The 14,514-nt window shown below is 42.6% G+C and overlaps 1 protein-coding gene across 1 annotated transcript in view; it reads right to left on the reverse strand.

The window, feature by feature from the left end:
- Positions 1–14,514, reverse strand: part of CA10 (carbonic anhydrase 10) — a 206,001-nt gene that overhangs the window by 12,481 nt on the left and 179,006 nt on the right. Inside the window, exons 6-8 of the mRNA XM_069952317.1 lie at positions 9,016–9,111; positions 6,277–6,349; positions 4,876–5,030 (exon numbers count right to left, since the gene is read on the reverse strand). Of these exons, the coding sequence (XP_069808418.1) occupies positions 4,876–5,030; positions 6,277–6,349; positions 9,016–9,111 (324 nt within the window). The remainder of the gene's footprint in view (positions 1–4,875; positions 5,031–6,276; positions 6,350–9,015; positions 9,112–14,514) is intronic.

Here is a 14,514-nt window from a genome sequence, read left to right on the forward strand (position 1 = left end):
AGCCTGCTTGAGAAAGGCTACACTCTGAGCCGAAACGTTGCACTGGTGTGATTAAAAGTGTCTTCACTTTGGAAGTGCGGTCTCCTCTTCATCATTTACAAATATTATATGGCTAGTCTTGTATCCCAAATGCACCATTGGTGAACAATAGACCTCACAAAACATTGGGTGCAAACAGAAAATAAAGCCAACTTATAATTTGATAACACCAGGAAATGATATTTCACCATTATCCTCTATTCAGATCATAGGAACTTGATACTAAAACAGAACCCAATAATAATGAGTATATCTCAACTTGTGAATGGTTATACAAGTCTCTTCATGGCTTATCACATATAAAAGCAGCTCTTGAAACTAGGCTGAGATGATACCTCATGCCATATAGGCTCCATAGACTTTACCTTGTCTGTGCCCTAGGCCTGCAACGCCTCTCCTTTTCTTCCTCCCTGCCCTCCTCATCATTAGGAATGTCCCTGGCATGATTTATCCTATCCATTGCTTGTCTAAACACTGCACATGTGCCACTTTGGATATGCGCTGTTTAGACAAGTGATGAATAAGAGAAATCCTGCACATGGGCATTCCTAATGATGAAGAACAAGGAAAGAGAGGAGTCGCAGGCTTAGGGCACATATATACTGTATATATATATATATATATATATATATATATATATATACTTTATATCTTCCCACCTGCCCTTATTTTATAACTGTAATATTTCACATTCAGTGTTTTATTTGTTTTCATTTTATTTTGCCTTATAATGTTGGTAAAACTAAATCCAGATGTTTACACAAAATTGAATTTACACAATCCAGCTGCTAGCAATTATTTTACCCTGACATCATGGATGCCTTGGTGCATAAAATTAAGCATGTACACTGTGTACACAACCAGGTGCAATCAAGATATATTCATCCTATTTCATTATTTACCTTGCACGAAGTCATTTCTATTTAGCTTACATTTTACAGACAGCTGTGTTGAATTTTAAATGATTTTTGTGGCACATAAATGTTTATGTGGGCCAATAGAATATGTACTTCTAATTTTTTTAGCACTTCATGCAGCCAGGTTGTCATGAATTAATTTGTTGTTCTTTATTAATTTTATTATGGTTCGGTGTGATCAAGAATGCTCAATTGACTTGTGTTTATTTGATTATGTAATTTGTAAAGCTGGCTAATTCTTACTGTTACTATAATTCGGTGCAGAAAAGCAAGATCACGTTCGAAGGACCGTATAATTCACTAGATATCTCAAGCCAAGTTGTGTATCTGTTAACATTTTACGAGTTTAACTGTAGTTTGAAGCAAAATTGAAGCTCGAATTTATAACCTACAGTAAAAAAGAAGCAAGGTTTATTCAACAGTCGGCATATAATTTAATCAAATTTAGATTAACAAGCAAAACAGAAAATTGAAAACTGTTCATAGCGCAATATTGAAGTAAATCATTCTCGTTCCACAAGTTACTACCCTCATTTTTGTGAAAACTTACCTGCAGTATGTCTATTGCATATATTATCTTTTTTTTTTCTAACGTAGTTATAAACTATACAAGAAATTATATTTTCATGCACAAATTGCATATCTCTTTTTTTCTTTCTGTTTACTATGACAGATTTTTGAAGCCAAAGCCAGTAATGGATTCGAAAAGAGGAGAAATCTCAGTCTTTACTTTATGACCTGTTCCCTATTCATAGTCTGTTCCTGGCTTTGGCTTCAGAAAGTGTGTCTTGTTTGTAGGTTTTATTATGTTTGTACAAGTAAAACATTGGATTTGGCTGCAGGGAATGCCCAGGTCACTTCGCTCTGCAGTGGTAGTGACCTGCCCTGGACTCAAGACTGGAGGGATGCACAGGAGCAGGCAGCACAGGAGCAGGACAGGTCAGTATGTAATATTGTATAGGGAAAACTGTGTTTTATATCTCATTAAGGGAGTGATATATTACATTACTCCTCATTAAGGTGAGTACATAGGGCATGGAGGGGGCAAAGTGTACTTAGAGGGCACTGACTATTATACGTCATTATGGGAGGGGTCTAAGCTGCATTAAATGGGGCACAGTGTTTTAAGTTGACACAGTGTTATGTATCCCATTATGGGGGTGGCATAATGTATTATATCTCATTGGTAAGGTCATAGTGTGGAGGGCATAATGTTTTGTATGTCATCAAGCCAGGCTCACAATGTATTAATAGCTCCTTAAGTAGGGGGGACATGGTATTAGGAGGGCACAGTGTATTATAGCGAGGGGGCACAGTGCATTATACTTTATTAAAGGAAGGCAGACACAGTGCATTAATAGGTAATAATATGCATAATATAACATGAGATAACAATGCAGTATAACTAAAGGGGATTACAGTAGAAGTTATTACAGGCCAAGTCTGGGCAGGGGGAGGATGAAAAAAATAACATGCACTTACTTCCCCATCTCCAGCACCGGTGCACACATACTGCCGTTCTGGCCCCCAGCTGCTTTTTGGTTTAAGGGGAGACCTGAGATGTTCTAAGCCCACTTAGCCAGTCAGCAGCAGAGGTGGCACCCATTACAGCTGTTGACTGGCTGAGCAGGCCTGGAATGACACGTCCATGGTCCCCTCTAAAACTAAGAAGTGAAAGGAGACAGTGGGTATGTGGACAGCAGTGATGGAACCAGGGAGGTAAGTACATGAATTTTTTTTTATCCTCCCCCATCCTGACACATTTGAAAAAAAATCTCCCTGCCTGGATTTCTCCTTTAAGGTGCTTCAGAGCATTATATCTCATTAAAAGGGGGAACGGCGTGTTGTAACCCATTAAACAGTTATATAGAACCTTGTACAATATAGTCAGGCAGGCTGAGGTTACGGCAGGTAATAAGTAATATTGCATTTCAGTTCTGTAAATAAAGTTGTGATACCACATAAAGCCTGAGGACATTTATGGTGCCGTTTTTAGATATCTAGGATAACCCCTTCAATATAGAATTTGAATTATTTTTAATGCAAGACCTTTAATATGTGTGAAAAGATTTCTGAAGCCTTTTAATAAAAATCCCAGACTCTCTCTAGCAATGACGAGTTCAAATGGTAACAATGGTAAAAGTCGTCTCACAAAGTTAGAAAAATGTTAAAAGTTGGTTTTTAATTTATTACATTTTGTACTAAATCCAATTTATGTCACCAGTGTCAGCGATTAAAAATGAGCTAGCGGGAATTTCTGTGTATCTGATCCAGAACATAATAAGAGATAAATGATCATATCTACAGCTGCAGATTCTGAAGGGCTTTTACAGAAATCATTATTAAGTATCTTACAATGTAGCCCTTTAACCCACAAAACTTTTTATGCTACTTCCTTGTATCTGGATAAAATCTATAACTGCCAGTTCTCTATTTAATTTAGATCTAAATGACAGGGTTCTGGTCTTTCCTTTTTAAAAAGCTGAATGCCATTTGAAAATATCGCAGTAGGCGATAGTCATGAAAGAATACTGTCAATTTAAATCTACATTCTTATTAAAAAAAAAAATCTGAATTGTGTTGTAAAAGTGTAGATGAACAAACTTTTCAAAACTTTTTCGGCAGGTTAGCTGAACTTTGATGAAATATTCAGGTTTGGCCAAACCGACGAGACGAACAGAGAAAGGAGTTGGAAGGGGAAGGGGTGGGCGAGGAAACCACTGGTCTAACCTGGGTAGCTGGTGAGCTAACTGGACTCAGTGTTTCAGAGGGGGAGAGATCCACAGCACCATCACAAGCTGCAAGAGGCACCACCAGCATGCACTGGCATGTCAGCAAAGCACCCAACAAAGTGGAAGGAAGGCTGTGCTCCTCAATGAGCACCTGTGGGTGACACCATTGACTCCCAACTTGCACCACCCCTTTCACCCACAATTTTTGAGAGGGTCACACCAGACTTTCACAGTTTCTGAGAGGGTTACACCAGACTCTCACCCACAATTTTTGAGTGGGTCACACCAGACTCTAACCATAATTTTTTGGGGTCATAACAGACTCTCACCCACAATTTTAACAGGGTCACACCAGTTTTCTTTTGCAATTATAAGAAGGGTCATAACATGCTCTCACCCATAATTTTTAACGGGGTCGCCACCAGGCTTTCTTCATCAGTTAAAAGGAGGGTCACCACCAGGCTCTCTCACAAATTGTTTAAAGCATATAAAGGTCTTCCTTTATGTGTAATGGAGGGTGTATGGGTATGCCTCTTTCTTTTGGATTTTTAGCAGCCCTTGCACTTGGTGCATAGGCTTGATAAGTCTACGAGTACATCCTTCAAAATCTAAACAGGATGAGTCTGACCATGTCACCATGCCACACACCAAGTCACATGCAAAATAACAGTTAATGGTGGGTAGACCTTGATTTCCTCCTAAGAGATGACAGGAACTATGGTAAGAGATGGGCCAGATTTTAACAGGTGTATAATTTTTTTTTTTGTACAGGAAACAGTGTTTCCTAACTTTTTTTCCACTTTAAATTGGATTTCTTATTGTATTGGGTGCGCATTATTATCATTCTGTAAAAGGGAAATAACACAGCGGCCTTGGAGTCTTTAATGCATCCAAGCATGCTCCCTCTACTGTGCCGGTTTCATGTCTGAGGATTTCAGGTGCACCAGACACCCTCCTCCCTGCCAAGTAGAAGGCACCTGAAAAAATGCTTACATTTCCTATTGACTTTAAAAGGGGTTTGTTACTCGAATTAAGCACTTAAGCATTGAAAACGCTCAACTCACGTAATGAGCATTCAGACATTTTAATACTCGCTCATCTCTAGTCATTAAACTTTCATGAATTTTTATTTATGTAAGAATAGCCAACCCCTTTAACAACATATAGGTTCCAAGTTCCATTCTTACCTGCATTCTAGTAATGTAGATTGGTTTGTTCATAATAATCCAACTTGCTGTCTCATAACAAGGTGGGATAGTCATTGACCCATCATATGTAATGAAACTAGAGGTCTCTGGATAAAGCTCTTCAATATTTAGCCCCTGCAGTAAATAGGCATCATCTGAGGACATATTGTAAAGAAAAAAACATTCAGTAACTAAATGTTAGATTGTGGAAAAATGTGTGTGTATTATGTATTGTACATATAAAGAAATACAAATCACTTCCCTTGGTTACCTTCATTTACTATATACATACAGTAGGTACCCCACCACCACTACTACTACTACTACTACTACTAAAAGTGATAATACTTGTTTTCTAGTACATTATAATTGTGAGATTACATTGTAAAATAGTAATCCCTTATTATTGGGGTAACAAAAAAAATTAATAAAATAAGTTAATTTCAATAATAAGTTAAAGTATAAAAAAGTAATCAAAATACTTGATCTAGTAAAATTTTTATTAGAGCATGCATTACACAAAAAAACTAAAAAAATAATAATGGGTATGCCCACATAACTAATACCTGAAGAATTAATTTAACGGGTAAAACATGAGCCATATTAAAGTTTTGCAGGGACACTACCTCCAATAGGTGGGACCAAAAAGTAGGCTTCCTTCCTTCTATTGAAGGGTTAATTTCATATTTTTTCCCCAGTAGAGCATGCATGGTATTTAACCCCCTCCCGCCGCTGCACAGTATATTAACATTGCTGAAGCCTATGCCTGAGGCTGCAGTGACAATAGTTTACGATTAAGGATAACACAGGCACAGAAACTGTGCCTGTGTCATCCATGGCAGGTCCCGGCTGTCAGTGATAGCTGGGGACCCGCTGCAACTGTCAACACAAGAGCCACGCTCGGGTGCTGACAGTTAACCCTATAGATATTGCAGTCAGCACGACTGCAGCATCTATAGGGCTCCAGACAGAGACTTCTCCCTCTACAAAGGGAGAATTCTCTGTCTGGGAGCCATCGGAGGCTCTTCAATGTGATCGCAGAGCCCCGATGGTAGCCATGGATTGTGGTTATGGAGACTAAAGATCCCGGGGGGAAATGAAGGGGGGGGGGGAAAGGCTCTTGCAGGGCCCCTCGCAGTGTGGGGCTGTGAGCTCTGCCCCCTCTCTCACCCGCCACTGTTACAGGCTTCTAACAGCGGCAGGGGACAGTGGAGAGGGGGCAGAGCAAGGGACTTCAGCTCATGTGATCATTATTAAGCTAAGTCCTAAAACGACCAGGGCATTGAGGCATCAATGCCAATTGGTCGTGAAAGGGTTAAGATTGTGTATGCATTTTTGGTGCTCTCGTGAATGAGAAAATTCACCTCTTAAGTTGTACCTAAAAACAGTTATCATACTTACTTTTATATGTTATTCTTGTTATGGTGTCCCTGTTGAGCATTCGATTAAGAAAGGGATTAGATGAATCTGTTACCTTAAGGATATAAAGACAAGTTATATTAATCCGTACAAAACAGGCAACATTATGTAAATTATGGAAATCATTAAAGGGGTTGTATGAGGTTAAATTAAAAAAAGGGTGTGCTTTGGTTCCAGAAACATAACCTAAGTCTGGTGCAGGAAGTGGACAGAACAATAATCAATAATTGATTACGTTCAGGCCATCAATGTGAATTGGTCCTTTCCGTTATGCTGCATTAATGCAATGTAAATCTAGCCATATTGATACTGATGCAGTTTACAAGCACTGTATATTAATGTTCTGTTAAAGGGCTCATCCCTTATATATAAATAGATATGAAAATGTAAATCACACTCCCAGGAAAAGACATTTTTGTCCTAAGCATACAGCATTTTCCCAGACAGGCAATCATTTCCAAGCAGACATTTCCAGAGAGGCATCTGCCTGAGAATGAATACATCTCTCAGGACTTAAAGTGATACTGTCATTTAAGAAAACTTTTGACATTACACAGATTGCTAAAACAAGTGGAGAAAAGCGCTCAGTAAGGAGAGAAGTGCTCTCCTTATTGTAGGAGACAGGCTCTATAGGCTCTCTATAGAATTAGTCTTTAGTAGCAAGGAAACACGGGAAGAGAAGTGCTTAGCGTCGCTACACTTGTTTCTGCAGTTAGACAACTTTTGAAATGGCCCTATGACAGGTCAAAGGTAATTTTTTTTGTATGAAATTGAAACTCTAACTTCTATTTTAAAGTGACTCTGTACCCACAATCTGTCCTCCAAAACTGCTTTTAATTCAAGATGTGTCCTAGGGTCTGTTTGGCAGGTGATGCAGTTATTGTCCTAAAAAACAACTCTTAGGCCTTATTCGCATGTTAAGTACTGTTTTCAAGTCTATAGAGTACTCCCGCACAATCCGCTAAAAATTACAGATTGGGCATCCGTGTTGCATTCGTATTTCCATAAATCCATTTTTTTTTACTAATTGCACAATACTAATTAATAAAGTTGAGTAGGTTAAAAAAAAAAACTAGCACCAGTATGCCCAACCCCCCCCAAAAAAAGTCACATAATGGCTTGTCAGCCATTTTACTTTACCATTTCTAGTTTGCTTTACTGTGAGACACTTCTGTTAATTAGTTAGTTCTCTTGCTGTTTGTAGGCCCATGTACCGATGCAGTTCCTTCTTCCTTATGAGTCATCTGTATTTTTTTACGGAAATACACATGCTAAACAGGTTACAATCCGTAAAAAATAGCGGATCTCATTGATTTCTATGAGAGGATCCGTAAAGAAATCTGGGTCTGCACTAGGACATGTCCTTTTTTTCAACATTGGGTTGCATCCTTGCAATCTACTGATAGAATAGACATAAATGTGCACTAACTCGAATATGGAAATACGGATCCGTAAATTACGGGACGTGTGAATAAGGGCTTAAACTTGCAGCACTGTGTTGAATTGGCGTGGCCTACAATATCCATGCCCTAGGCTTGCACTGGCTCTCTGTCCCTGCTCCCCGCCGTCTTAATCATTAGGAATGCCCCTGCAGACTTTCTCCTAATCATCACTTGTCTAAACATTGCACAGGTGCCTTAACGATCCAGCACATGTGCAGTGTTCAGACAAGGGATGAATAGGAGAAATCCTGCCCAGGAGCATTCCTAATGATGAGGAGGGCAGGGAGGAGGGACGGAGAGGTGTTTCAGGCCGGGGGCACAGACACTCTAGGCTACGCTAATAGACAAAGGGCTGCAAGTTTAAAGAGTCACTGTCCTTATAACTTTCAAAATCTAAATCAACTGTAGATATAAAGCAAGTCTGCAATTAACATTCATTTTTTTTTATCATGGAAAACACAGCACTTCTTGTTTTCTGACTTTTTTTTTCTAAAAAAACAGGAAACAGTCAGAAAACAGGAAGTCCTGTATATCCCAGGCCATCTGAGCGCTAACAGAGAGAAGGCAGTCATATGACTGATGGACACATTGAGCCGTGACTCTCTGTACTGGCCGGAGTTCATGTGTTTAGTCTGTTTAAATCTGTTAAAAATCTGCCTTCAGGAGACTGGACCTGGATTTCTGGTAAGTTCAGCTTTGTTTTACAGCATGATAACAACAACAACAAAAAATGAATGTATATTGCAAACTTGCTTTATATCACATCTGCTGTTGATTTAGTTGTTGAAAATCATAATGACAGTGACGCTTTAAAAGTTGTTTTAAGGACAATAACTGCATCACCTGCGAACAGACCCCAGGACAGATCTTAAACAGCTATCCGAGGGTACAAGCGGTTTGAGGGGGTAGATTGTGGGCACAGTGTCGCTTTAAGCTCCACTTCTTTAGCTTTTATTTCAATATGTTATACTTTAGAAAAATCAATTTTTTTTTACTGTATTTTTTTGGATCTTAGGAACCCCCCCCCCCCCATTTTTAGATGTCTAAATCAGGGTGCATCTTGAATTCTGAAAAATACAGTAAATTAGTTTTTTTTTAAATTTTAAATCCAACACGAAAGTTTACATGTCTACATGTAGTATAAAAAGTCTTCTTTTTATTCGTTTAGATATATGCAGATTTGTACAGATAAGAAATATAGCATTCCATTTGTGCTCGGCATTCAGTAAATGAAATTCCAATTATGCTAATATAAACTACAGAGAACAAATGTACTCACTTTTATAAATATGGATATAACCACTAGACCATTTGGACTTTTTGCTGCTTCTGTTACATTTGTGTACAGCTCGTGATTATAGTGTATTAGCTGAACCTGGAAAAAAAAATAAAAGCACATAACTGATTTATTGAGCTATTTTATTGAGCTATTTTTTCAAGGATCCATTATTATAGTGGCAAAAAAATTAGATTGGAGCATATATGTGTAAAATATAACAGATGCTAGATAAGCTGGCTAATATCAAGTAATGCACTTAGGCCACAGCAAATGTATAGCTGAATATTCATTAAATGGAATACAGATGAGGTGGAACACAAGAACTACAGAGCCCAATCCTCAGCCGCATAGGATGTGTCCCCATAGTCTGATACTGTGAGTGATGATTGGACAGTGTCAGTGTGTAGGGACGAGGGGCATTGTAACAATCAGTGATTTCCAGGAGGAATAACAGGGAAACAGCACAATACAGGACCCTGAATTATTTCAGTAGTGTAACTTTAAGATGAAACTATATTGGAGCGCTGCTTTTCAAGAAGAGCTGACTTAATAGTTTATAGAGCAAAATACTGTAACCCTATTATTATGAATAACATGGCAGATGACAGGAGAACAACACAGATCCTCTAATATTGTTTTGTATTCTGTCTGTGGATGTGTTCACACAACATATTTTCTCATTTGTATACACTCTGTATTTCTGGGATTCCTTACGGCCAGACAAAAAACTGACGTCAGTTTTGTGCGGCCGCTATTCATTGAATATCGACCGAACAAAACTGACAGAGCAGACAATGTAAAGTACGCCTCCGGCCACACTTTAAATTGTTTGCTATGGTGAATTGGAACACGGGCACACCCGAATACGCCCCCATTCCAATTCAAAAGAAATTAAGTTCATCCACCCTGCGGTACGTGTCACAGAACGACCACTGTCATACATAGTGTGACTGCATCTAATCACTGCTGTATTTTCTTCTATAGTCTGCGACATGATAATACTCAGTATCTCTGTAGACCTGATATCTGATCTTATATGGCCAGTGTATGGCAGAGAGGAAATAGTATAGAAAGTGACAAAGCGCCCATTCCGTAGTGTTAAAGGGGCCTTGGGGTCGAAACGTTGCATTCTCTTTACCAGGACATGTGAATAAACTTCACCATTCACGATAATGGAAGTCTATGATGCACGTCTCCTCACATAGACACAGTGTGGGGAGAGGATTAGCGTGGACCTCTCCTCCCTCATTCTACTGATTGGTAAGGGTCTGAACACTCAAACCCTAAACGATAAAAAATTTTACATGTGTCTCTGACATAACAGATAGCAGGGTCCAACAGCATTAGAGGAGCAGAATTCAAGTTAGTAATAGACCAAAAGGAAGCACGGCAGGAGGTCAACAATCCCAGTGGCTGACCTTTGGACATTAATAGTAGGAGTCCGACAGCATCTCATGTAGATTTCAAAGCTTTCAACTCAAGGAGGACTGTGTGGTGATGGGAAAAAGACACATATGATATGTGTAGGGCTGTAGAGAAGACACATATTATATTTGTGGTGATGTGGAGAAGACACGTATGATATGTGTGGGGCTGTGGAGAAGAGACGTATGATATGTGTGGGTATATGAAAAAGACACGTATGATATGTGGGATGTGAAGAAAACACGTATGATATGTGGGATGTGGAGAAGACACAGATGATATGTGGGATGTGGAGAAGACACGTATGATATGTGGGATGTGGAGAAGATACGTATGATATATGTGGGGATGTGGAGAAGATACGTATGATATGTGTGGGGATGTGGAGAAGATACGTATGATATGTGTGGGGATGTGGAGAAGATACGTATGATGTGTGATATGTGGAGAAGACACGTATGATATGTGTGGGGATGTGGAGAAGACACGTATGATATGTGTGGGGATGTGAAAAAGACACGTATGATATGTGGGATGTGGAGAAAACACGTATGATATGTGGGATGTGGAGAAGACACATATGATATGTGGGATGTGGAGAAGACACGTATGATATGTGGGATGTGGAGAAGATACGTATGATATGTGTGGGGATGTGGAGAAGATACGTATGATATGTGTGGGGATGTGGAGAAGATACGTATGATATGTGTGGGGATGTGGAGAAGATACGTATGATGTGTGATATGTGGAGAAGACACGTATGATGTGTGGGGATGTGGAGAAGATACGTATGATGTGTGGGGATGTGGAGAAGACACGTATTATATGTGTGGGGATGTGGAGAAGACACGTTTGATATGTGTGGGGATGTAGAAAAGACGTATGATATGTGTGGGGATGTGAAAAAGACATGTATAATATGTGTGGGGATGTGGAGAAGACACGTATGATATGTGGGATGTGGAGAAGACATAATGATATGTGTGGGGATGTGGAGAAGATACGTATGATGTGTGATATGTGGAGAAGACACGTATGATATGTGTGGGGATGTGGAGAAGACACATATGATATGTGTGGGGATGTGAAAAAGACACGTATGATATGTGGGATGTGGAGAAAACACGTATGATATGTGGGATGTGGAGAAGACACGTATGATATGTGGGATGTGGAGAAGATACGTATGATATGTGTGGGGATGTGGAGAAGATACGTATGATATGTGTGGGGATGTGGAGAAGATACGTATGATATGTGTGGGGATGTGGAGAAGATACGTATGATATGTGTGGGGATGTGGAGAAGATATGTATGATGTGTGATATGTGGAGAAGACACGTATGATGTGTGGGGATGTGGAGAAGATACGTATGATGTGTGGGATGTGGAGAAGACACGTATTATATGTGTGGGGATGTGGAGAAGACACGTTTGATATGTGTGGGGATGTAGAAAAGACGTATGATATGTGTGGGGATGTGAAAAAGACATGTATAATATGTGTGGGGATGTGGAGAAGACACGTATGATATGTGGGATGTGGAGAAGACATAATGATATTGTAACGCCTGGAGTAGTGGATCCACTGGACCGTCACCAGCGATGGCACTAACCTCACCAGGGAGCGGAGTCTAAGGGGCCGCTGGTTTTCACCAGAGCCCGCCGCAAGGCGGGACGGACTTGCTGCGGCAGGCGACCCCCAGGTCGCTACCCCTGGCTTGGTTGCTAGTGACGGCAGGCAAGGCGTGGCTGGAGCAGTAGGCGGGAGATGGTGCTGGCAGAGGTCTGTAGGCGTAACCGCAGGTGACAGGCTGAACACAGGAGCAATGGTGTAACGGGAGCAGGAACCAGGAACAAGGACTAGGGACCAGGTAGCGGATAGAAATCAGGAACAGGGACTAGGGACCAGGTAGTGGATAGGAATCAGGAACAGGGACTAGGGACCAGGTAGCGGATAGGAATCAGGAACAACAGGGAGCTGGGCCAAACGCTATGGGAAGCATATAGAGGCTCCTACACCTGTAGTGGGGCAGGGCTGGAATAAATAGGGAGTGATTGGTGCAACTAACCAATTAGGGGCGGACTGGCCCTTTAAATCTGAGACAGCCGGCGCGCGCGCCCTAGGAGGCTTAGGGGCATGTAATTGCAGCCAGGGGAGTCCCAGGAGGATGGTGGAAGAAGAATGGGGCAGGACGTAGAAGGAGATCTTTTCCAGATGTGAAGTGCCCACCTGGAGGACTAGAGGTGCGGTCTGGTAGTGCACATGGTCGGTAAAAATCTCGCCCGTGACCGAGGAGATAGTCAGGGGTCTGGCTAGTGGGGTCACGGGTAGCCGCCATCTCTGGACCAATGTAGCTACAATAAAATTGCCTGCTGACCCAGAATCGAGAAAGGCAGTAGTCTGGTGAGTTTGTCCTGAGGGTGTCTGGATGGAAACTGGCACAGACAACTTTGGAGAGGTGGCATTCACACTTAGGGAGACCTCTCCCACCGGACCTAGGTGCTGGCGTTTCCTGGACGCTTGAGGACGTTGGGGACATCTCAGCCGAAAGTGATCCGAACCACCGCAGTAGAGGCAGAGATTCAGCTCCAGACGACGAATTCTTTCATCAGGCGTCAGGCGAGCCCGTTCCACCTGCATAGGAATCTCAGGAGTCGACTGGGACACCAGAACGTCAGGATTCTGGAAGACCGGCGCCAGTTGGTGATGGCGACGGGACAGGCTTAGACGCCGTTCATGCCAGACCTCCTCCTCTCTCTCAGAAAAACAAGTATCGACCCTGGTGGCCAGTAGGATGAGTTCGTTCAGGGAGGTAGGTAGGTCTCGGGCGGAAAGCACGTCTCTCACCCGACTGGACAGGCCCTTCTTGAAGGTGGCTATTAGAGCGGCCTCATTCCAGTCTAATTCTGCCGCCAGGGTGCGGAACTGGATGGCGTAGTCACCAACAGAGGAGCTCCCTTGAGAGAGGTTGAGGAGAGCAGTTTCAGCTGAAGAGGCACGGGCAGGTTCCTCAAAGACGGAGCGAAACTCGACTAGGAAGGTACGGAGATTGGCAGCAGCAGGGTCATCTCGGTCCCACAGCGGCGTGGCCCAGGCCAGAGCTCTACCCTCCAATAGGCTGATGATGAAAGCCACTTTAGAGCGCTCGGTGGCAAACTGACTGCTTAGAAGTTCGATATGCATGGTGCATTGGGTCAGGAATCCTCTGCACAACTTGGGGTCACCTCCATATTTACTTGGGAGAGCCAGTCGAAGTGTAGAAAAAGCAGCAGGAGGTGGTGTGCGCTGGGCTGTAGTATGCTGCTGTAAGGCGGCAGTGAGTTGCTGGATCTGCTGCGACTGTTGCTGGATCTGTTGAGCCTGTTGGGCGACCACTCGGGCTATGTCACGGATATCAGGCACCTCGCCGGGATCCATGGTTGGAGCCTACTGTAACGCCTGGAGTAGTGGATCCACTGGACCGTCACCAGCGATGGCACTAACCTCACCAGGGAGCGGAGTCTAAGGGGCCGCTGGTTTTCACCAGAGCCCGCCGCAAGGCGGGATGGACTTGCTGCGGCAGGCGACCCCCAGGTCGCTACCCCTGGCTTGGTTGCTAGTGACGGCAGGCGAGGCGTGGCAGGAGCAGTAGGCGGGAGATGGTGCTGGCAGAGGTCTGTAGGCGTAACCGCAGGTGACAGGCTGAACACAGGAGCAATGGTGTAACAGGGGAGCAGGAACCAGGAACAAGGACTAGGGACCAGGTAGCGGATAGAAATCAGGAACAGGGACTAGGGACCAGGTAGCGGATAGGAATCAGGAACAACAGGGAGCTGGGCCAAACGCTATGGGAAGCATATAGAGGCTCCTACACCTGTAGTGGGGCAGGGCTGGAATATATAGGGAGTGATTGGTGCAACTAACCAATTAGGGGCGGACTGGCCCTTTAAATCTGAGACAGCCGGTGCGCGCGCGCCCTAGGAGGCGGGGACGCGCGCGCCGGCCGGCACAGACGGAGACAGGAGCGGAGGAGAGGTGAGGCGCCCCCAGGGGCCGAACTAGCAGCAGCGCCGGGTCCCTGCACAAGG

This window comes from Dendropsophus ebraccatus, chromosome 14, assembly GCF_027789765.1.
Source record: "Dendropsophus ebraccatus isolate aDenEbr1 chromosome 14, aDenEbr1.pat, whole genome shotgun sequence".
Classification (NCBI taxonomy): domain Eukaryota; kingdom Metazoa; phylum Chordata; class Amphibia; order Anura; family Hylidae; genus Dendropsophus; species Dendropsophus ebraccatus.